Source organism: Dermacentor andersoni, chromosome 4, assembly GCF_023375885.2.
Source record: "Dermacentor andersoni chromosome 4, qqDerAnde1_hic_scaffold, whole genome shotgun sequence".
Lineage (NCBI taxonomy): Eukaryota > Metazoa > Arthropoda > Arachnida > Ixodida > Ixodidae > Dermacentor > Dermacentor andersoni.
The window spans coordinates 180468515-180489785 of record NC_092817.1 but is presented as its reverse complement, the minus strand read 5'-3'; the positions used below and the strand labels follow the sequence as shown (position 1 = coordinate 180489785).

The 21271-nt window shown below is 47.4% G+C and overlaps 3 protein-coding genes and 2 non-coding genes across 5 annotated transcripts; 3 read left to right on the top strand and 2 right to left on the bottom strand.

Annotated features, from left to right (window-relative positions):
• Positions 1-6953: 6953 nt before the first annotated feature.
• Positions 6954-7025, bottom strand: TRNAD-GUC (transfer RNA aspartic acid (anticodon GUC)). Its single transcript has one exon. It is a non-coding gene; the product is annotated as a tRNA-Asp (tRNA).
• A 3577-nt stretch (positions 7026-10602) lies between these two features.
• On the bottom strand, positions 10603-12177 carry LOC126531919 (uncharacterized). The gene has a single exon (XM_050179643.3). The coding sequence runs from the start codon at positions 12174-12176 to the stop codon at positions 11130-11132; it is 1047 nt and encodes a 348-aa protein (XP_050035600.1). The 5' UTR covers position 12177; the 3' UTR covers positions 10603-11129.
• Positions 12178-13651: 1474 nt separating this feature from the next.
• Positions 13652-14829, top strand: LOC126531920 (uncharacterized). Its single transcript, XM_050179644.3, has one exon. It carries the CDS (start codon positions 13654-13656, stop codon positions 14827-14829), a length of 1176 nt encoding a protein of 391 aa, XP_050035601.1. The 5' UTR covers positions 13652-13653.
• A 2602-nt stretch (positions 14830-17431) lies between these two features.
• On the top strand, positions 17432-18620 carry LOC126530646 (uncharacterized). Its single transcript, XM_050177909.3, has one exon. The coding sequence runs from the start codon at positions 17432-17434 to the stop codon at positions 18437-18439; it is 1008 nt and encodes a 335-aa protein (XP_050033866.1). The 3' UTR covers positions 18440-18620.
• TRNAD-GUC (transfer RNA aspartic acid (anticodon GUC)) lies at positions 18543-18614 on the top strand. The gene has a single exon. It is a non-coding gene; the product is annotated as a tRNA-Asp (tRNA).
• Positions 18621-21271: the final 2651 nt, after the last annotated feature.

The following is a 21271-nucleotide window of genomic DNA, read 5'->3' as shown; positions in this document are numbered from 1 at the left end:
ATTCCGGGGGTTCTCATAGTGCTCTGAACAAGTCGCGGGTGTATATAATGCTCTCAGCAAAATAGTGTCTTGCTGAGTGAGCCTGTATATGACCATGCCTGATGTCCATTCTCGTCTTCCATACGCTATGCATGCAAAGCAGCATTAGCATATCACTCGGTACTTCCCCTGCTTCTGCACGTGGAAGAAACCGGATTCCAAAAGGGCTTATCGGCAATTCTTTTTTGAGTCTTCTTTGTAGGACGTCCAATAGAAATACGGCGTCATGGCAGTCAATAAAAATATGCTCAATTGTTTCCGGCTTATTACAGATTAAGCAGTTTACCGACCAAGGTACCAAAAGACCTTTTCTTTGTAACCATTGCTTTACAGGGAGAGTGTCGGTATGTATTCGAAGAAAGAACATTTTAGCAGAGGGTCTCACTGGCAATTTTTTAACGCGCTTTATCACATCGCGCTCAGGACCTAGCCTGTAGGCAGCTCGGTAAACCGGTAATGGTATAAATACATCGAGAATATCAGAATACAAACGCTTTTTCGTGACATCACACAAGTATTCATATGAAAACCTTGCCTTGAGCAGGCGTACAGAAGTAACCACTTCACGCAAATAAGGACTGAGTGGTCCAGCTCCCAAAGAAACAGATGACACGACAAATCCAGATAGATATTCCTGCAATCGTGCTTGGATCACAGTTCTCAAAAACACATCAGTTTGGTCCCGCACAAAGAAGAATCTGCTCACCAGCTGCTTGAAAAACAGGTGTGAGAGCCCTAGCCCACCATTTTTCACCTTGTGAAACTAATTGCACCGGCTTGTGCGAGGAGACATGCGAGGTGCCAGCTAAAGCAGTAAATAGACGATTTGAAAAAAAAAATCTTCAAAAGCGTTCACGCAATCTTACCCACAAGTGGAAAAAAATAGAGACAGCTACTCGGCTGGAGCGTCGAGTGCGGCGCTGCGTGCGCCTACAAATAAAAAGGAAAAAAGAAACACTCCCCTTCGGGGAATCGAACCCCGGTCTCCCGCGTGACAGGCGGGGGGATACTGGCCACTATACTAACGAGGATTTTTTTTTTTCTCTCTTTCATGGTATTTATTATAGTTGCATTCAACCAGACGTTCACCAGTTCTGCATAGTCAGAGAATGGAGGGCACAATAAAAGTCACACACAGAAAAGGCAGCGTTCATACTGTGAGTAGAAACGTTCTTGTCACTTTAGAAGGGTGGCAAGGATAAGCACCTTACCAAAATAGGGTACCAGTCCGGTTGTACACCGAGTCCATCATAAACCTGCTTTAGGTGTAGTGTCATTTGGATGAAATTTGCCCTTGTAGGTACAACCGTTTCGGTGTTTCTGTCCATCATTCGCGTTTTCCAAAAACTGTGTATTCCCATGACAAAAAACATATCGAAAGGTGCACTATTATCAGAGGTTGGCAGCAGGTATCGCACAGTATGAGCGTTAATTTCAAAGTCTTTCTTTGAAGTCCGTTGGAGGACATCCCAGAATAGGATGGCGTCAGTGCAGCTAATAAAACAATGTTCAATTGTCTCTGGTACATCACAAAGGCGACAGTTAACAGAAGAAAGAAAGATACCATTTTTTTGTAGCCATGTTTTAACCGGTATGGTTTCACTATGAACTTTATAAAAGAATGTTTTGCAGCAAGGGGATAAATAAATTTTGCGAACTCGCTTTAGCACATCGTGGCCTGGCAATTTAATGTATATTGACCGGTAAAATGGAGGCGGAAATAGCATGGATATTAAGTCTTCGTACAACGTTTTGCGCGACACAGAATACAAGTATTCAGTGGAAAACCGAACTGTCAGGAAACGAACCGCCAAGTAAACTTCTTGCATGAACCCCCACAAGCATAAGCGCGAAGAAAAACTTGAAGAAACAACTAAATCAGGTAACGCATTAACAAGTGTGACTTGCATGTATGAACGAATTACAGGATGGGAAGTATCGCGAAAAAAGAAGAAACGAGACACTATTTGCCGCACATAAAGATGTACTCAGCCCAGCCCACCTTCACTAACGGGTCTGAAAATATTGTCTCGCCTCATGGGCTCAAAAGTTGAAGACCATACGAAGGTTGGAAAGATACGGTGAAAGCGTTGGATGTATAGCCTAGCACAATGGATAACTTGCAATACATAGAAAATTTTTGTTGCCAAGAACTTATTGCAGGCTTCGGCTTTCTCAAAAATAGAAAGTCGTTGTGGAACGAATGTCTGGGCGTAACTTTGTAGTACCGAAACCCGTTCTTTCCTATAGTGTGCGCTTAATTTATATGCGTCTAGCGGCACGCCAAGATACTTTGGCGGGACGTCAGTCCACTTAACGCCTGCAAACTGTTCTGGTGTATGGCACCATGAGCCAAACCATAAGCCTAAACTTTTTGAGGAGTTCATTCGCGCTCCTGATACGCTGCCAAATTCTTCTATTTTCGATACTACTTTGTCAACACTGGACTTATCCGTGCAGAAGAACGCTAGATCATCTGCATAAGCTAAGACTTTAACTTCATTACCCAGTATATTGAAGCCATGGATGTGACTCGACTGAATTACGCTTAAGCATAGCGGTTCCAGGTAAAGGGCGAATAGTAGTGGGGACATCGGGCATCCTTGTTTTACTGATGAGCAAATAGAAATGGGTTCGGACAGTTGGCCATTAATAACTAAACGAGTAGTACAACAGGTGTAGCAAAGCCTAACGCCTTTAAGCACAATAGAGCCAACATTGACATGCTCCAGAAGGGAAAATAAATAGGAGTGATTGACACAATCAAAAGCTTTAGCAAGGTCTACCTGGAGCATTGCAAGCTGCTCAGTGGAACCATAACAGTATTGAAGAAGGGTACGGGCGATATGTATGTTGGTTTGAATTGATCGGCCCCTGATTCCACACGTCTGATGGGAACCAATTAGAATTGACATCGTAAATTGCAATCTATTGGATAGAACTTTCGCAAAAATTTTGTAATCCACGTTTGACGATGTGATTGGTCGATAGCCTTCAACGGAACGCAGTTTCTCTTTATCTGAACTTTTGGGAATTAAAACTGTGTGGGTTTTGCAAAAAGACTGCGGAAGGGCATCAACGTCTAAACTTGTAATAAAAATATCCAATAATATGGGGCTGATAATTGATTTGAAAGCTTTGTAAAATTCACTTGATAGTCCATCGGGGCCGGGTGTTTTCGACAAAGGCAGCTGATCAATAGCTAGCTATATTTCTTGAATCATAAGGCTACCACTGATGACTGCACAGTTATCATCCTGTAATGTTTTGACAAGAGATACAAAACTCTCTAAAACTTTTGCATCGTGATCGTCCGGAGGTGCACTAAACAACATAGTGTAGAAAGTTTCGAACTGAGAAATTATGTCATTAGTATTTGTTAGAAGACTACCTTCGGAGTATGTTTGCGGAATTACTTTGGAAATACCGTGACGTCGCTCGTCAAGTAAAGCTTGGCGTGTTGGTTGCTCAGATTGCAGAGCACGCCTGTTCCGAGATCGAATTCGCGCACCTCTGTAACGTAGTGCGTCATACTTTTGTAACTCACATTTAATGTTTTCTATGTCGACAATGTAAGTGCCTGGCATTTCGCATTCATTCTCATAAAGGCTACATAGGCTCTTAAGAAGCGTTTTTTCTTCATTCTTTTTATAGAATGATTTCACCGATCCAATTTCTATAGCCACTGTACGAACCTTTTGTTTAAAGAGTTCCCAAGCAGCAAATAATGGCAAGTCACTAGAAAGAGAATTGGTTATAGCCATGCGCACGCGATTAATAAATTCCTGATCATTTAGGAGCTCAGAGTTAAGCTTCCAGAGTGCCCACTGTGGTCGGAAATTAGTTACAGATTTTTCACCAATGTTTGCGATAACCATACAATGATCAGAGAATGAAACGGGGATAGTAATGCAGGATAGTCCTCGAGAGAGGAATGATGAAGAAACATAAATCCGATCAAGGCGGGCGTAGGAATGACCTTGAATTCTTGTATAAGAGCGAGCTCCCTGTCCCGACACTCCTACATCAACGAGCCCTGAATTTTCTATTATCTTAGACAAAACTTCACCACTCCTGCCCCGCTGAGTGTTAATGCCGCTTCGATCGTTCGGATCACATACACAATTGAAATCTCCCATTAAAACAATGCAGCGATCACAGTCCAATAGACTAGACACAGTTTCAAATAAAAGAGTTTGTTTTGCAGCGTCATTAAATGCATAGACGTTGACTATGCGCCATGGCACACCCTGCAACACAAAATCACAACATATTTATCGACCTTCAGTGTCGACATGATAACTAAATGCTGAATAAAGTAGGCTCTTTTTCAGAAACAGGAAACAGCCCGCGGATAAACCAAGAGCGTGGGAAATGCAAACATTATACTCAGACAGAAAAGGTCGCAAAGCCCTTTCTGTCTCGTCGTCACTCTCAATCTTCGTCTCCTGCACGGCGACGAAGTCGAGGCGCCTCCTAGACAAAAGCCGGCGAAGCGGCGCCTGTTTCTGCAAAGACCTAAGGCCTCGTACGTTCAAGGTTGCGAATAGAAGTTGCTGGGACAGGGCCATGGTGACTACCAACTATTTGGACCTAATGATCTATGTGATCGGTCCTAGAGGCCAACGGTGAGGCTCCCTCCGAAACCCCACCTGGCCTTCTGGACCGTGATCGTCGGCACTTTCCTGAGTGTTTCGATGTTTTGCGGCAACGTGCTTTTCTTGTGGTACTGGTCGTCTCGCTGTCTGTGCTTGATTCCAATCTGTTAGTCGCACGGCGCTTCGGAACTGAAGTATCCGCGTTACTTCGTCTGTCCTCTGCCGGCTCAGCGCACGTGTCGAGATGCTTGGGTGCATCAGATGAGTCATCTCCGGCTCCCTCATTCGCTTGCTGGGCAGCAGCTGGCTCCGTGGTAGCGGGTGCTCCTTTGGGTTGTTGCTTCGGTTGGTCATCTGCGATGCCATTGTGACTGTCTTTAACAGGCAGAGGGGCCTTACTGGCACAGCGGGTCTCCGCAGAAGAGGGCGCGTCTCCCGTCGCGTCAAGAACCTCCGTAACGTCCATTATGTGTTCTTGCAAGCTTTCATCCGGAGGCTTTGTTCTGTGTCGTAACTTATCGGCGTATGTTACGACACATTCTTCAGCTGTGTGGCCAAAGCGCGGGCAGGTTTCACAACGTGGGGTTCTGCAGTTTCGACGAATGTGCCTCACCTTGTTACAGCGCAGACAAAGTGGGGGCCGACCTGGAATTAATACGAGACTCTGCACTCCACAAACAGGTAGTAGATGTGGAACGTCTCCCACGCTCACTCCATCGGCAAGAGTCAACACCACGTCCCGATTTAGCGTTCGCATTTGTTCCATCTCCGATACTCTCCAGCTTTCTGCTGATATAGACTTGACTTTCCCGTAAGCCTGGAGCGCATCTCGAATGTAGTCATCTTCCAAACGCTCAGGAAGCCACAAAAGCTTCATTTTAACTTCCGTGGGCTCAGGATCAATGACGACGCTGCGTCTACCTTTTATGGATAATTCCCCGCATAGGACTAGCTTTGATTTTGTCATCCCTAAATTGCACGTCACCATCCACACATGCGACATCTGAAATTGTCCGATGGAACTTATTTCCTTCAGGTCAATAACGTTCCGAAGGGCTTCTCTGAAGTCTTGGGCTCTGTACGGTCGACCACTTAAGTCAGCATGCAGGAAAAGGGAGTCCACAACCAGCTTACCGGTAGGAAGACGGGGTAACACAACACGGTAGTCATTGCTGCTGGCTGAAGCCTGAGCAGCACCTCGGCCAGGGGCCGATAAATCCTTTGAAGCGGAGAACATGAGAAAAGCGACCGTTCGAAACGCCGTCTCGCTATACTAACGAGGAGACATGCAAGGCGCCAGCTAAGGCAGTATATAGACGATCTGAAAAAAAAAAATACGCAAAAGCGTTCGCGCAATCTTACCCACACGTGGAAAAAAATAGAGACGGCTACTGCGGAGGTGTATTGAGTGCGGCGCTGCGTGCGCCTACAAACAAGAAGAAAAAAAGAAACACTCGCCGTCCGGGACTCGAACCCCGGTCTCCCGCGTGACAGGCGAGGACACTGGGCACTATACTAACTTTTTTTTTCTTTATTGCCCGAAGTTTCACCAAGCTAACAAAAAGGGCATCATTTCTTGAAATAAGGTAAGCGATACATGAATATACACTAACACACATTCAACTTTGTGCGCATGCATATCGTGCGGTCAGCCACATTGTGGCTGGCCATGTAAAGTTTAAAATTCCTTCAATGTGGCGAGGGGCTCAATCCTTGCCAGCCAATCGGGAGGACATTCTTGTTGTTTAATTACATCAATGAACTTGGAAATAGCTTCCCGGAAGAGCAGCCGTGCAGGCCGGCTGTCAGGCTGACAAAAGAAACCGGCCATTCGAGCCCTCCATAAACAGTGGAGGCCAATTAGCATATTTAAGTCCAATGGCATGCCGTCCTCATTTTCTACTGTCAAAAATCTAATACCTAATGGGCTTAAAGGCAATTCTTTCTGTAGTGTTCTTTGAAGAACGTCCCAAAAGAAAACCCCTGCCCAACAATGCAAAAAAACATGGTCAATTGTTTCTAATTTTTCTAACAACAGCTGGAACAATTCGAGGAGAACCGCTATCGCGGGGCGCTCGTTCGAGCCAGAGCACAATCATGGGCCGTGGGTGAAACGCCCACGAAACGGGCACTATACTAACGAGGAGACATGGCAGGCGTCAGTTATAGCACTATATACACGATGGGAATAAAAGTGCAAAAGTTTTCGCACGACTTCGTTCGCAAGCGCGCGAAAGATACAGACAGATACTGCAGATAATTGTCGCAGGTGAACCTACGTGTGTCTAAAAAAAAAAAAAAGAAGTAAAAACATTACTCCCCGTCGAGGAATCGAACCCCGGTCTCCCGCGTGACAGGCGGGGATACTGGCCACTATACTAACGAGGAGACATGCCCGGCGTCAGTTAAAGCACTATATACACGATGGGAATAAAAGTGCAAAAGTTTTCGCACAACCTTGTTCGCAAGCGCGCGAAAGATACGGACAGATACTGCACGAAGCGTTCCCACGCCCAAACCAGCGCCGACGGTGACCAGACGGCGACGCCTGGAGCCGAGGAGCCCCGGCAAAGGCACCTCAAGGCCGGCGTTCATCGTTTCGGCCGCGCCCCACGTTCCGGTGGACAAGCGTGCCGGAAATTCGGAGTCCCTAGGACACGCTCATGTTCTTCCGCCGGACCGCACTGGCGACGATGGCGGCGTCTAGCCTCGCGCTAGACGCGAGAGGTAAGCACCATATTGCCGGTCTCTTCCCCTATTGGTAAAATGGCTACAACGTGTCCGTTGAAAGTCGCCACTCTAAATGTTCGAGGACTGGCAGGGAAAAGAAAGCAAGGCCAACTTTACCGGCTTATAACGGAGCACGACATTGATGTGCTAGCCGTGCAGGAGACGAAAGTCGATGGTGAAGAAGAGACCTGCGTTATGGTGCGGCGTTTCACGTCTAGGTTTTTTGCCGTAGTCAGTCATGCGGTGGGCACATCCGCTGGCTGTGTCCTTTTTGTTAAGAAGTTGCCGGGGCTAGAGGTGCATGCAATTTATTCGTGTGTGTCGGGCCGGTGTGTTGTCGTCGATTTTTCGTTCAACAACAACGAATGGCGAATTCTGTGCTTGTACGCGCCCAATAAGGTGGATGAAAGGGCTCAGTTTTTTCACCACATTGAAGAGCGTCTATGCAAGGGAGGACAGCTCATAGTAATGGGCGATTTCAACTGTGTCCTCAGTGCGCGGGATAAAACAAGCGTTCGTGGGTTTAGAGACAAAAGCACGGAAATGTTGTCGCGAATTGTAGAGAACTGGGACCTTGTGGATGTGGCAGAGTGCCTCGAAGGAGCGCGTGCTGTGAAGTACACACGGTTTGAGGGCTCTAGTCACGCACGGCTCGACCGCATTTATGCGTCTGTTGACATCGTTCCGCAGTGTAAGAGTTACGAGGTAGTGCCAGTGTCTTTTTCTGACCATTGCTTGGTTCAACGCTGCATAGGAACTCCAAAGCGAGGTAACGCTTTCTCATGGGAAACGTGGAAATTAAATAACAAGCTTCTTCAGGATGAACCGTTTAACCGAGCAGTAAGAGAAGAAATAAGGAAAATAGACCCCAGTAATAACCTTCACGTATGGCAACAGTGGGAGCTGAGTAAGGAAACCCTAAAAATAAAGGCAATAGAGAGGGCCACCTGTATTCGTTTCGCAGAGAAACAAAAAGAGACTGAGTTAAAGACGCTTCTTCATAAACTGCTCAGGCAGGAATCTCAGGCACCGGGCAAATGGATAGAAGACATAAGAAAAGTGAAACAACAGTTAGAGCAACTTGAAGAGCAACGCTATCGGGGAGCCCTGGTCAGGGCAAGGGCTGAAGACACAGCTGCAGGTGAAGCGCCTTCGAAACGAGCGCTAGGGTTAGAAAAAGCACGTGCTGAAAGGTACCACATCGACGGAATAGAATGGCGCGGGACCTTATCAACAGACACAGATGACATCAAAGCAGCTTTTCATGAGCATTACCAGGCGCTATTCTCGCACCACAAAGTAGACGCTACCACATTTGGGAATGAGTTCTTGCGTGCTATACCACGACTGGACGACGAAAGAAAACAAAGATTGGAACTAGAGATAACAGAATCCGAAGTTGAACAGGCCATAGACAACTTAAACCCCGGAAAATCGCCTGGGCCAGACGGCTTTAGCGCCGGTTTTTATAAAGAATTTAAGCACGAAATTAGCCCTGTATTGAATGTAATCTTTAACGAAGCTTACAAATGGAACACATTGCCTCCGTCTTATGGGTCGTCACACACAGTACTCATTCCTAAAACTGATGATGCAGCGAAATTAAGATCTGTTACGGCGTATCGTCCCATAGCACTCACCAATATCGAGTATAAAATCTTTATGAAGATATTGACGCGAAGATTGCAGTCAGTGATACAGGACATCGTCGGGCCTCACCAGACATGTGGGATTAAAGGCCGGAGTATTGTTACTAATATTCACAAAGCGCGCAGTGTACTTGAGTGCTGTGATGATTGTAATGGTCGGATTGCCATTTTACAGATTGACCTCGAGAAGGCTTTTGATTGCGTCGCTCATGACATCTTGTTTGCCGTTTTAGACTATGCCAATCTCGGATCTGTAATCTGCGAGGGGGTCGCCCTGGCGTACCGTAACTGCACGACCAGATTGATCGTGAATAAGAGTTTGGGGGCTCCCATTAGGCAGCAACGTTCTGTGCGTCAGGGCTGCCCCCTCAGCCCTCTGTTGTTTTGTATCTACACTGAAACACTGTGTATGACATTGACTGAAAACAATAGAATTACGGGATTTAAGCTTCAAGCAGTAGAAGTGAAGCTGCTGGCTTATGCAGATGATGCCGCTGTTTTTGCGGAGGATCAGGGGAGCATAATTGAGGCTGTCAAATGTGTCCGTAAATTTAGCCATGTCACTGGTAGTGGAGTTAACTGGTCGAAGTGCCTCGGGCTCTGGCATGGATAGTGGCCAACAAAGCCAGATCATTTTGCCAACGTGCATTGGGTGACGACCCCAGGCAAGTACTTGGGCGTCCCGCTCGATGCCTATTGTGATAGCGAGCAGTACTGGAAAGGGCAGGTCAAAGACACACGGGAGAGAGCTGAGAAGTAGGAAGGCACTAACCTTTCTCTTTTTGCCAGAGCCACCGTTTGTAACCTTTTCTTTATCGGCAAGCTTTGGTACGTAATGCAAGTATTGCACTGTTCACGGTCAAATGTTCAGAAGCTACACAGGATTTTCACCGTCATTGTCTGGGCGTCGGAATGGGAGCGCTGCAGCCGGACCACCTTGTTCCGGCGGGTAAAAGACGGGGGACTGGGATTGGGCCATCTCTTTGTACGGCAGTTGGTAAACCCGTTCTTGTTCTTTGGGGATGCAACTGACCCTTTCTTGCGCACGGTATGTCAAATGAGGCTGAGTAGACGGCTGCCAGAGTATGTGGTTTCAACCGAAGAGTTTTCGGGAGGGATTCGAGGGTTTTACAATGAAGTTGTATCGAGTGTCCGATTTCTTTCAGTGCGCTTCTCGAATGATTACCTGTCCGGTGTGAACAAAAAGAAACTGTATTGTGCTTTGTGCGATGTTCTTTTTCCAGTGCCATTGTACAGGTCCTTGTACGGTGGAGGCCCAAGCAGCGATGTTTTAAAGAGAGTAAAGGAAATGCAGGTCCCGCCAGGAACCAAAACCTTCTTTTTCAAATTACACGCGGAAACAATACCAGTTAAGAAGTTTTTGGAGAGAAAAGGAGTTTCTTTACCGTGGGGAACGCACTGTTTAATTTGCAAGCAGCCAGAGACAATAGATCATGTTTTTTAAACTGTTGGGAAGGCGTGTTTTTCTGGGATGTATTGCAGAGGACACTAAAGAAAGAATTTCCACTAGACCCGTATGGCATTCTTTACTTAAGCATAGATAATGAGGACGGGGTTCCTTTTGACCTAATTATGCTCTTGGGCCTCCACTGCATTTGGCGCGCGAGAATGGCAGGATACCATGTCGATAAAGATGCGCAGCCTGCACGAATGTATTTCAGAGAACAAATGCACTGGTTTGTCGCCATCTATAAGCGACAGAGGAACCACCCGAGTGGCTCCCAAGAGTAGAGCCGTTGCTGTGTTTGCGCGAATTTTGATTAGACTAAGCCAGTACGATACTGGTTGAATACGTGCACACACAGCAGATGTATATTGTACTTTGGTTTTCGTTACAGTGATTACTCTCTATTGTGAAAAGTTATGAACCAGAAATCTGGCAATAAAGAAAAAAAAAGATAATTGTCGTGGCTGCACCTAGGCGTGTCTAAAAAAAAAAGATGTAAAAACATTACTCCCCGTCGGGGAATCGAACCCCGGTCTCCCGCGGGACAGGCGGGGATGCTGGCCACTATACTAACGAGGACTTTTTTTTTTCTTTATTACCGACATGGCAACATACAAAACAAGACATTTTAACAGTACACAACAGTCACGACAAAATCTCTGCCGTTGGTTGGCGGTCACAGGACTTAAAACGCTTGAAGTTCGCTAGCTCAGTCATCACACTGAGCCATGTTGGTTTTTCTTTTTGAAAATTGTACAATGCCTTAATATGACAAATGCTTTCAATGAAGTATTCTATAACAGGCCGGGCGTTTATTTCGGCATGTCTCACGGCCATTCTAGTTTTCCATAAACTATGCAAGGACACCAGCATGAACATGTCATAGGGTACTTTGTCTTCATTTAGAGCAGGCAGGAAACGAATCCCATATGGTGTAATCGGCAAGTCCTTCTTTAGCGTCCTGTGTAAGATGTCCCAATGGAACACAGCATCCCAGCAGTCAAGAAAAATGTGTTCTACTGTTTCGGGTTTCCGGCATAGTAAACAGTTGACGCTCCAAGGCACGGAAAGTCCTTTTTCATCTAGCCACGGTTTCACAGGTAAAGTATTGGTGTGGAGCTGGAAAAAGAAGGACTTTACCGACGGGCGTACTGGCATTCGTTTTACTCTTTTTAGTACGTCCTTTTCAGGTCCAATGCAAAACATCGAGCGATACAATGGCACCGGTAACATTGTGTCTACCAGGTCCTTATATAAGCGCTTTCGGGGTACCCTACTTAAGTATTCCATGGAAAACCGAACCTTTAAGAGCTGAAAAGCCAAGACTACCTCTTTTAAGAAATCACGCGCTCTGCCTTGACTGCACCGATGTGACGATACAATAAACTCAGGTATAGCTTCGCTCAGCCTTGTTTGAAACATAGTTAATAAAAATGGGTCAATTTGGTCCCGTAAGTAAACAAACCTTGACACAATCTGCCTAATGAACAAATGTGCCAGACCTAATCCTCCATTTTTAACCGAACGAAAGAGATTAGTGCGACTGGTGCGCCCCCAGCTTGAACCCCATACAAACACCGCGAGTACTCTGTGTAAACGTTGTATGTTAGCCCTTGACATGCACAACGCTTGGAGCACGTAAAAAATTTTGGCAACGGCAAACAGGTTGCACACTGTCGCACGCGCAAACATAGAGAAATTGCGGCCTCTCCATTTAAGTGTACCTTCACGAACCCTTTCAGTTTCGGCATTCCAGTAATCAACGGCGTCACGGTAGTGCTCAAGCGGCACCCCTAGGTACTTTGCCGGCGTGACTGTCCAGCGAATATTCGCAAACCTACTCGGATAGTCTTCCCAGTTGCCGATCCATACCCCTAGGAATTTATCAAAGTTGATAGCACTGCCTGTCATTCTGCAGTATAATAGAGCCTCTGCGACCGCGATTTCGATGCTTTTTTATCCCGACAAAACAACGCGATGTCATCCGCGTATGCCAGGACTTTCACTTCCGCGGACTGCACTCTGAAACCCGATATTCTATTGTCATTCTTGATTTTCCTACAAAGCGGCTCTAGGTAAATTGCGAATAAAAGAGGCGACAAACCACACCCCTGGCGCACAGATGACCGGACGCTAAAGCTTTTGGTAACCTCCTTGTTTATAATGAGGCTGGCGGTACAGTCTTGATAGCACATCTTTACCCCATCTAAGATCAAATCCCCTACCTTTATGTGGTCTAGAATACTGAAAAGAATTTTATGGGCCACGCGGTCGAAAGCCTTCTGCATATCTAACTGTAACATGGCACAGTGTTCACCTAGGTCGTTACAGTATTCTAAAATGCTTCTGGCAATATGAATGTTTGTGTAGATGGACCTTCCTTTAATGCCGCATGTTTGATGCGACCCTACTATGCTGGTCACCACTCCCTGTAATCGCTTTCCGAGCACTCTTGTAAATATCTTATAGTCTACATTCATTAGTGATATCGGCCGGTAACCGTCGACAGCTAACAATTTTTCTGGGTCCTCTGATTTAGGTATCAGAACTACGTGCGATGTCCGAAAAGATGGAGGAACCTGTTTTTGCACATAGGCCTCCTTAAACAACCGTAACAGGATCTCACTGACATCACTTTTTAAGGCTTTATAAAAGGCCGCTCCGAGTCCATCAGGTCCCGGGGACTTGCCTACAACTAAATCATCTATGGCTCCTTGCACTTCGGTGATGCTCAGAGGCCACTCCAGACGCTTTTGAATGTATTCCTCTAATTGCGGCATGTTTGACAAAAAGTCCGTCTTGAATTGTTCTGTGACGTCTTTAACAATCCCGAATAATTTGCTATAGTGATCAAGAAACGCCTCTTCAACTTTTTGAGGTTGGCTCGTGATCTCGTTCTCGTATTGAATCATCCTGATTTCATTTCGCCTCGCGTATGCCTTTTCGTCAGAGGAGGCTCGTTTGGTCGGTGTCTCACCTAGCCAAACACGACAATTACAATTATCTGCAGTATCTGTCCGTATCTTTCGCGCGCTTGCGAACAAGGTTGTGCGAAAACTTTTGCACATTTATTCACATCGTATATATAGTGCCTTAACTGAGGCCTCGCATGTCTCCTCGTTAGTATTGAGACGCGTCTTGGCTACCGAGGTGGAAGGACGTGCGTTTCATGTGCTCCCAAGGAGCGGTGGTTGCGGCTAACAGCGGCCGCGGTGACAGGATCGACGGAATGGATACCGAGGGATACGAAGTGGTTTTGCCTACTCTGCCATCAGGTCGTAGTATTTTGAATACTTTATTTTTGCACGCGGATGTCCGGTCGAGGCCTTACCGAGTCGAACATTTCCGGGACATGTTGGCGCGTCTTGGTTTGCTCCCTGAAGTGGTAGCGTTGGGGGCATACCAGATGAGCCACGTATGGGCTGTGACTTTCAAGAGCATGGAAGGGATGAAGAAAGCTTTGGAATGCGGCGAAATGAAGGTAAAGGGCCAACGTTGTTTGGTTATTGATCCGGCAAACCAGGACGTGCGTTTGAAGCTTCATTGGCTTCTTTTCAATGTGGCCGACGATGATGTGCGTGTAGCGCTTGCTCCGTTCGGAAAGGTGACCGAGGTCTCGAAGGAAAAGTGGAGAGTTCAAGGGATCCAAGACAAGGGGTCGACGAATCGCCTGGTGCGCCTCAAGCTCCATAACGGCATTAAGGTCAATGACTTTCCACACCAGCTTCGCGTAGCCGGTGACATGGCCCTTCTAGTCGCGCCTGGAAGAGCGCCACTGTGCCTGCGGTGTCACAGTAAGGGCCATATCAGACGAGAATGCCGAGTTCCTCGCTGCACGCACTGCCGACGTTTTGGACACGAAGAATCTCAGTGCGTGAAGACGTACGCAAGTGTTGCGGAGCCGGTTGGAGGAGAAGACACTGCGGAACTCGTCATGGACGAGGCTGACGCTGAAGAAGCCGCAAGCGAAGCAATGCCGAAGCTCGAGGTACTTGATGCGGCAACGTTAACCTCGCCCAACATGCCCCAAGACGGTAGTGTTAACAAAGAAAGCCGAAAGCTGACCGACGCAGCTGGCGACGTCACCGGCATCGTGAAAGTGCAGGAGGCCTCAACGCCGTCGAAGTCACCTGAGGAACCAGCCGTCATGGAAGTAAGCGAGGGAACAAGTGGAGCCCCAGTCTCCAAGCGCGGCCACGACGCTACGCTCGATGAGCATGAGGCCCTGGCTGCAAGGATCTCGGAAGGACCGCCGCCAAAGGCGGCGATCATTCGGCGGTCAACGCTGAGACCGCGTCCGAACATACCTCCGGACCGGAGGGCGGCGGAGACGCCGCCGACGTAGCCGCGAGAGCGTGTGCTTCGCGGCGTCTCTTCTAGTCCACCTAGTGATCAAGCCAAACTCAAGGGACGATGGAACGCCATGACAGGGACATCAACTGTGCCTTTATTAAGGCTGCCATGGCAGCTACGGAAGGTTTGTGCAAAAAGCGAAGGCAGCTTTGGCCCCAGACGCATGAGGTGGGTACCATGCGGTTCGTTTGTTCTTCATAAAACATAAAAATGGCTCAAAACACTGCACTTCGCTTTGCTACTATAAATGTCCGCGGTCTTTGTGCCAGAAGGCGGCAATGCCAGCTTGGCAGGCTTTTCTTAGAAACAGATGTTGATGTAGCAGCGGTGCAGGAGACAAAAATAGAAAGTGAGGAACGGACGGATCGCATGGTGCTGCAGTTTCGCAATAGATAAAATGTTTGTGTATCACATGCTGTCGGGACTTCCGCGGGGTGCGCTATCTTCATTAGAAACAACCTGGGAATTAGAGAAGAAGGGGTCTTTTCTTGTAAAAGTGGAAGACTGGTTTTTGTGGATTTTTCTTTTTTGGGCGCAGGTTGGCGCGGGATGTGTGTCTACGCCCCCAACATTGAAAATGAGCGTGTGCCTTTCTTTGAGAGAGTAAACAGCATTTACAGTGTGACAGGAAAGTCGTATTGCTAGGAGATTTTAATTGTGTATGTTTCGCGGCCGATCGAGTGAAAAACCTTCCAGTGCGTGACAAAAGTGCTTTACTTTTAAACACACTAGTGCAAGAATCTAATCTGGACGACGTCGGCCATTTCCTGTGTACTACCGGCAGGCCTGCATTCACGCATTTTCAAGGGCAAAGTCACGCAAGGCTAGATAGAGGGTATGTCGCACTGGAGCTTGTTCCGATGTGCGGCAGCTATAGTGTGAAACATGTCTCGTTCAGCGATCACAGCCTTGTAACCTTTAGTGTAGGTACGAAAGAAAGAAAATCAATATTTAACTGGAATTTGTGGAAGTTTAACGATGGGCTGGTAATGAACCAATACTTTTGTGAAAGCGTGAAAGAAAAGTTAGATAATTTGATCGAGGCCGAAGATGGCAACGTGCTAGAATTATGGGAGAACTTTAAACAAGGAGTCAAGATCAGTGCTATGGAAGAAGCCAGTAAAGAGAAATTTAATAAAAGGAAAAAAGAAACTGAAATGCAACGTGATTTTTCGTACACCGTGGAAAGCGAGAGACCTGGGAGCCGAACAAAAGAAATAAAAGAACTGAAAAGCCAGCTCGAGCTTATCGAAGAAGAGAAGTTCAAAGGAGCGGTTATAAGGGCACGAGCTGAAAGGGTTTGGCTAGGTGAGACACCGACCAAACGAGCCTCCTCTGACGAAAAGGCATACGCGAGGCGAAATGAAATCAGGATGATTCAATACGAGAACGAGATCACGAGCCAACCTCAAAAAATTGAAGAGGCGTTTCTTGATCACTATAGCAAATTATTCGGGATTGTTAAAGACGTCATAGAAGAATTCAAGACGGACTTTTTGTCAAACATGCCGCAATTAGAGGAAGACATTCAAAAGCGTCTAGAGTGGCCTCTGAGCATCACCGAAGTGGAAGGAGCCATAGATGATTTAGTTGTAGGCAAGTCCCCGGGACCTGATGGACTCGGAGCGGCCTTTTATAAAGCCTTCAAAAGTGATGTCAGTGAGATCCTGTTACGGTTGTTTAAGGAGGCCTATGTGCAAAAACAGGTTCCTCCATCTTTTCGGACATCGCACGTAGTTCTGATACCTAAATCAGAGGACCCAGAAAAATTGTTAGCTGTCGACGGTTACCGGCCGATATCACTAATGAATGTAGACTATAAGATATTTACAAGAGTGCTCGGAAAGCGATTACAGGGAGTGGTGACCAGCATAGTAGGGTCGCATCAAACATGCGGCATTAAAGGAAGGTCCATCTACACAAACATTCATATTGCCAGAAGCATTTTATAATTCTGTAACGACCTAGGTGAACACTGTGCCATGTTACAGTTAGATATGCAGAAGGCTTTCGACCGCGTGGCCCATAAAATTCTTTTCAGTATTCTAGAACACATAAAGGTAGGGGATTTGATCTTAGATGGGGTAAAGATGTGCTACCAAGACTGTACCGCCAGCCTCATTATAAACAAGGAGGTTACCAAAAGCTTTAGCGTCCGGTCATCTGTGCGCCAGGGGTGTGGTTTGTCGCCTCTTTTATTCGCAATTTACCTAGAGCCGCTTTGTAGAAAAATCAAGAATGACAATAGAATATCGGGTTTCAGAGTGCAGTCCGCCAAAGTGAAAGTCCTGGCATACGCGGATGACATCGCGTTGTTTTGTCGGGATAAGGAAAGCATCGAAATCGCGGTCGCAGAGGCTCTATCATACTGCACAATGACAGGCAGTGCTATCAACTTTGCTAAATCCCTAGGGGTATGGATCGGCAACTGGGAAGACTATCCCAGTAGGTTTGCAAATATTCGCTGGACAGTCACGCCGGCAAAGTACCTAGGGGTGCCGCTTGAGCACTACCGTGACGCCGTTGATTACTGGAATGCCGAAACTGAAAGGGTTCGTGAAGGTACACTTAAATGGGGAGGCCGCAATTTTTCTATGTTTGCGCGTGCGACAGTGTGCAACCTGTTTGCCGTTGCCAAAATTTTTTACGTGCTCCAAGCGTTGTGCATGTCAAGGGCTAACATACAACGTTTACACAGAGTACTCGCGGTGTTTGTATGGGGTTCAAGCTGGGAGCGCACCAGTCGCACTAATCTCTTTCGTTCGGTTAAAAATGGAGGATTAGGTCTGGCACATTTGTTCATTAGGCAGATTGTGTCGAGGATTGTTTACTTACGGGACCAAAATGACCCATTTTTATTAACTATGATTCAAACAAGGCTGAGCGAAGCTATACCTGAGTTTATTGTATCTTCACATCGGTGCAGTCAAGGCAGAGCGCGTGGTTTTCTAAAAGAGGTGGTCTTGGCTTTTCAGCTGGTAAAGGTTCGGTTTTCCATGGAATACTTAAGTAGGGTACCCCGAAAGCGCTTATATAAGGACCTGGTAGACACAATGTTACCGGTGCCATTGTATCGCTCGATGTTTTGCATTGGACCTGAAAAGGACGTACTAAAAAGAGTAAAACGAATGCCAGTACGCCCGTCGGTAAAGTCCTTCTTTTTCCAGCTCCACACCAATACTTTACCTGTGAAACCGTGGCTAGATGAAAAAGGACTTTCCGTGCCTTGGAGCGTCAACTGTTTACTATGCCGGAAACCCGAAACAGTAGAACACATTTTTCTTGACTGCTGGGATGCTGTGTTCGATTGGGACATCTTACAGAGAACGCTAAAGAAGGACTTGCCGATTACACCATATGGGATTCGTTTCCTGCCTACTCTAAATGAAGACAAAGTACCCTATGACATGTTCATGCTGGTGTCCTTGCATAGTTTATGGAAAACTAGAATGGCCGTGAGACATGCCGAAATAAACGCCCGGCCTGTTAGAGAATACTTCATTGAAAGCATTTGTCATATTAAGGAATTGTACAATTTTCAAAAAGAAAAACCAACATGGCTCAGTGTGATGACTGAGCTAGCGAACTTCAAGCGTTTTTAGTCCTGTGACCGCCAACCAACGGCAGAGATTTTGTTGTGACTGTTGTGTACTGTTAAAATGTCTTGTTTTGTATGTTGCCAGGTCGGTAATAAAGAAAAAAAAATCCTCGTTAGTATAGTGGCCAGTATCCCCGCCTGTCACGCGGGAGACCGGGGTTCGATTCCCCGACGGGGAGTGTTTCTTTTTTCCTTCTGATCTGTAGGCGCACGCTGCGGCGCACTCGACACTCCGCCCCAGTTGCTGTATCTATTTTTTTCCCACTTGTGGGTAAGATTACTCGAACGCTTTTGCGTATTATATTTTTTTCCAGATCGTCTATATACTGCTTTAGCTGGCGCCTCGCATGTCTGCTCATTAATATAGTGGCCAGTATCCCCGCCTGTCACGCGGGAGACCGGGGTTCGATTCCCCGACGGGGAGTGTTTCTTTTTTCCTTCTTGTTTGTAGGCGCACGCGGCGGCGCACTCGACACTCCACCCCAGTTGCTGTATCTATTTTTTTCCCACTTGTGGGTAACATTGCGCGAACGCTTTTGCGTATTTTTTTTTTCAGATCGTCTATATACTGCTTTAGCTGGCGCCTCGCATGTCTGCTGATTAATATAGTGCATTCCACTTCCGGCCACCGAGCGTTACGGACGGCGAATCATGAGCTCCAGTGGAGCGGCGACAGCGGCCTTTGTTGGCCGCGGAAACAGGTGGAACAGCGATGACGACGCAGGCTATCAGATTATTTTGCCTCCACTGCCAAAGGGGCGCGTCGTGCTAAACACCGCGTTTTTGCACGGCGACGTGCGAGCTAGACCCCACAAAGTAGAAGATTTCCGGGAAGCTCTTGGCCCAACAGGATTGCTGCCGGAAGTGCTTGCCCTCGGGGCCTACCAGATTAACCACGTCTGGGCTGTGACCATGAACACCGCGGACGCCACGAAAAGGATGCTGGAAGTCAAGGAGCTGAAGGTAAAGGGGCGGCGCTGCATCGTGGTCGACCCTCAGGATCAGCAGGTGCGGCTGCGTCTCCATTGGTTAGTACATGGTGTGGCCGATGAAGATGTAAGAACGGCATTGGCGGCTTTCGGTAAAGCCGTACAAGTCACCCGAGAGCGATGGCGCGTTCAGGGTATCAACGACAAGGGGAAGACTACCCGGTCCGTCTTGCTCAAGCTCAACAGCGGCGTGAAGGTGGAAGATCTCCCGCACCAAATTAGGGTCGCCGGTGAGCTGGCCCTAGTCGTCGTTCCTGGCAGGCCAATGCAGTGCTTGCGCTGTCAAGGCACTGGTCATGTACGACGAGACTGCAAGGTTCCCCGGTGCTCGCAATGCCGTCGGTTTGGACACGCCGAGGACCAGTGCGTACGTACATACGCCTCTATGACTGGGCCAGCCGAAGGCAATGACACAGCAAGGTTGGTAATGGACGCGGCCGAGGCCGAAGACGCAGCGAAAGGGGCAGGAGACCAGGCAACCCCATGTGCTGTAGGCGGTGTGCTTGCACCTGATGCGGGCGCGGGGACACCACCGGACAAGGAAAACTCTACGGAAGGTGTGGCAAAAAAGCCAGCAGAAGAGACCAAGGAAGAAAGCAAGAGCAGCCTAACGGAAGCTAGCGAGCAAGTGAAGACAGCTGAGGACCAGTCGGCGCAGAACGACCCTATGAGCAGCAATGTCGGAGCCTCGGTCAAACGGCCTCTTGAGAAGGCTGCAGACAGCAGCGCAGCGAACCAAGGAAGTGGGGAAGACGGGCCGCCATCGAAGACGCCAACGGGCAGGCGCAGCAGCTACAAGCCACGACCGAACACCGCCAACGCAGACAAGAAGTCCGAGAAGAAGCCGCCACCGCTCTCCAGTGGTACCGGTCCACCGGGCGGCTCCGGGGGCGTCTAGCTGTGTGCTAGGCGCTAAAGGTAAACACCATGCTCCGGGCCAAAACTTTTCACTAGACCTATAATCATGGCTCCCAACCCGTCGCTTAGATTGGCCACGCTAAACGTTCGAGGTGTGGCCGCCAAGCGAAAGCAGAGCCAAGTGTGTAGGCTGCTGTTGGACTATGACCTTGACGTGTTAGCCGTGCAAGAGACGAAAGTAGATGGTGACGAAGAGACCCGCAGCATGGTGCAGCGGTTTACGCCACGCTCTTACGCGGTAGTGAGCCACGCCTTAGGGACGTCGGCGGGCTGCGTGCTGTTTGTTAGAAAATTACCCGGTATAACGGTGCAAGGTTTTTATTCATGTCCAACTGGTAGATTAGTTTTCTGTGATTTTGCTTTGCATGGATTTGAATGGCGGGTGGTATGTATTTATGCAGCAAATGCGTTGGAGGAACGGGCTTTGTTTTTTTCCATGTTAAAAGAGTATATATTTCTGAAAAGCAGATGGTGCTGTTAGGTGATTTTAATTGTGTTCTCAATGCCCGAGATCGGTCTAATAGAGGTTTAAGGAGCGATAAAAGTAGGGATGTTTGGAACGAGATAATTACTGAATGCGAATTAGCGGATGTGGCTGAATGTATGATAGGGACGCGAGATGTGCGTTTCACGCACTTTCAAGGAAACAGCCATGCGCGCTTAGATCGTATTTACTTGTCGCTTCAAGCAATACCAATGTGTAATAGTTAGTGTATATCCTATTTCCTTCACTGATCATTGTCTGGTTAAATGTGACTTAGGAAGGAAGAAAAAAGGCGGCAGCTTCTCTTGGGAGCTGTGGAAAATGAATTCAAACTTAACTACTGACGAAAGTTTCGGAGAATATGTATCGGACTGCATCAAAAAAATTCTAATGAGCTGCGAGGGTGAATTAAAAGATCGATGGGAAGGGTTTAAACAGTGCATTA

What these genes read in the sequence shown, in the direction of transcription:
- LOC126531920 (XM_050179644.3), top strand. Translation starts at nt 13,654, where the DNA reads ATGTGCTCCCAAGGAGCGGTGGTTGCGGCTAACAGCGGCCGCGGTGAC.
- LOC126531919 (XM_050179643.3), bottom strand. Translation starts at nt 12,176, where the DNA reads ATGTTTGCGCGTGCGACAGTGTGCAACCTGTTTGCCGTTGCCAAAATT.
- LOC126530646 (XM_050177909.3), top strand. Translation starts at nt 17,432, where the DNA reads ATGTTTGCGCGTGCGACAGTGTGCAACCTGTTTGCCGTTGCCAAAATT.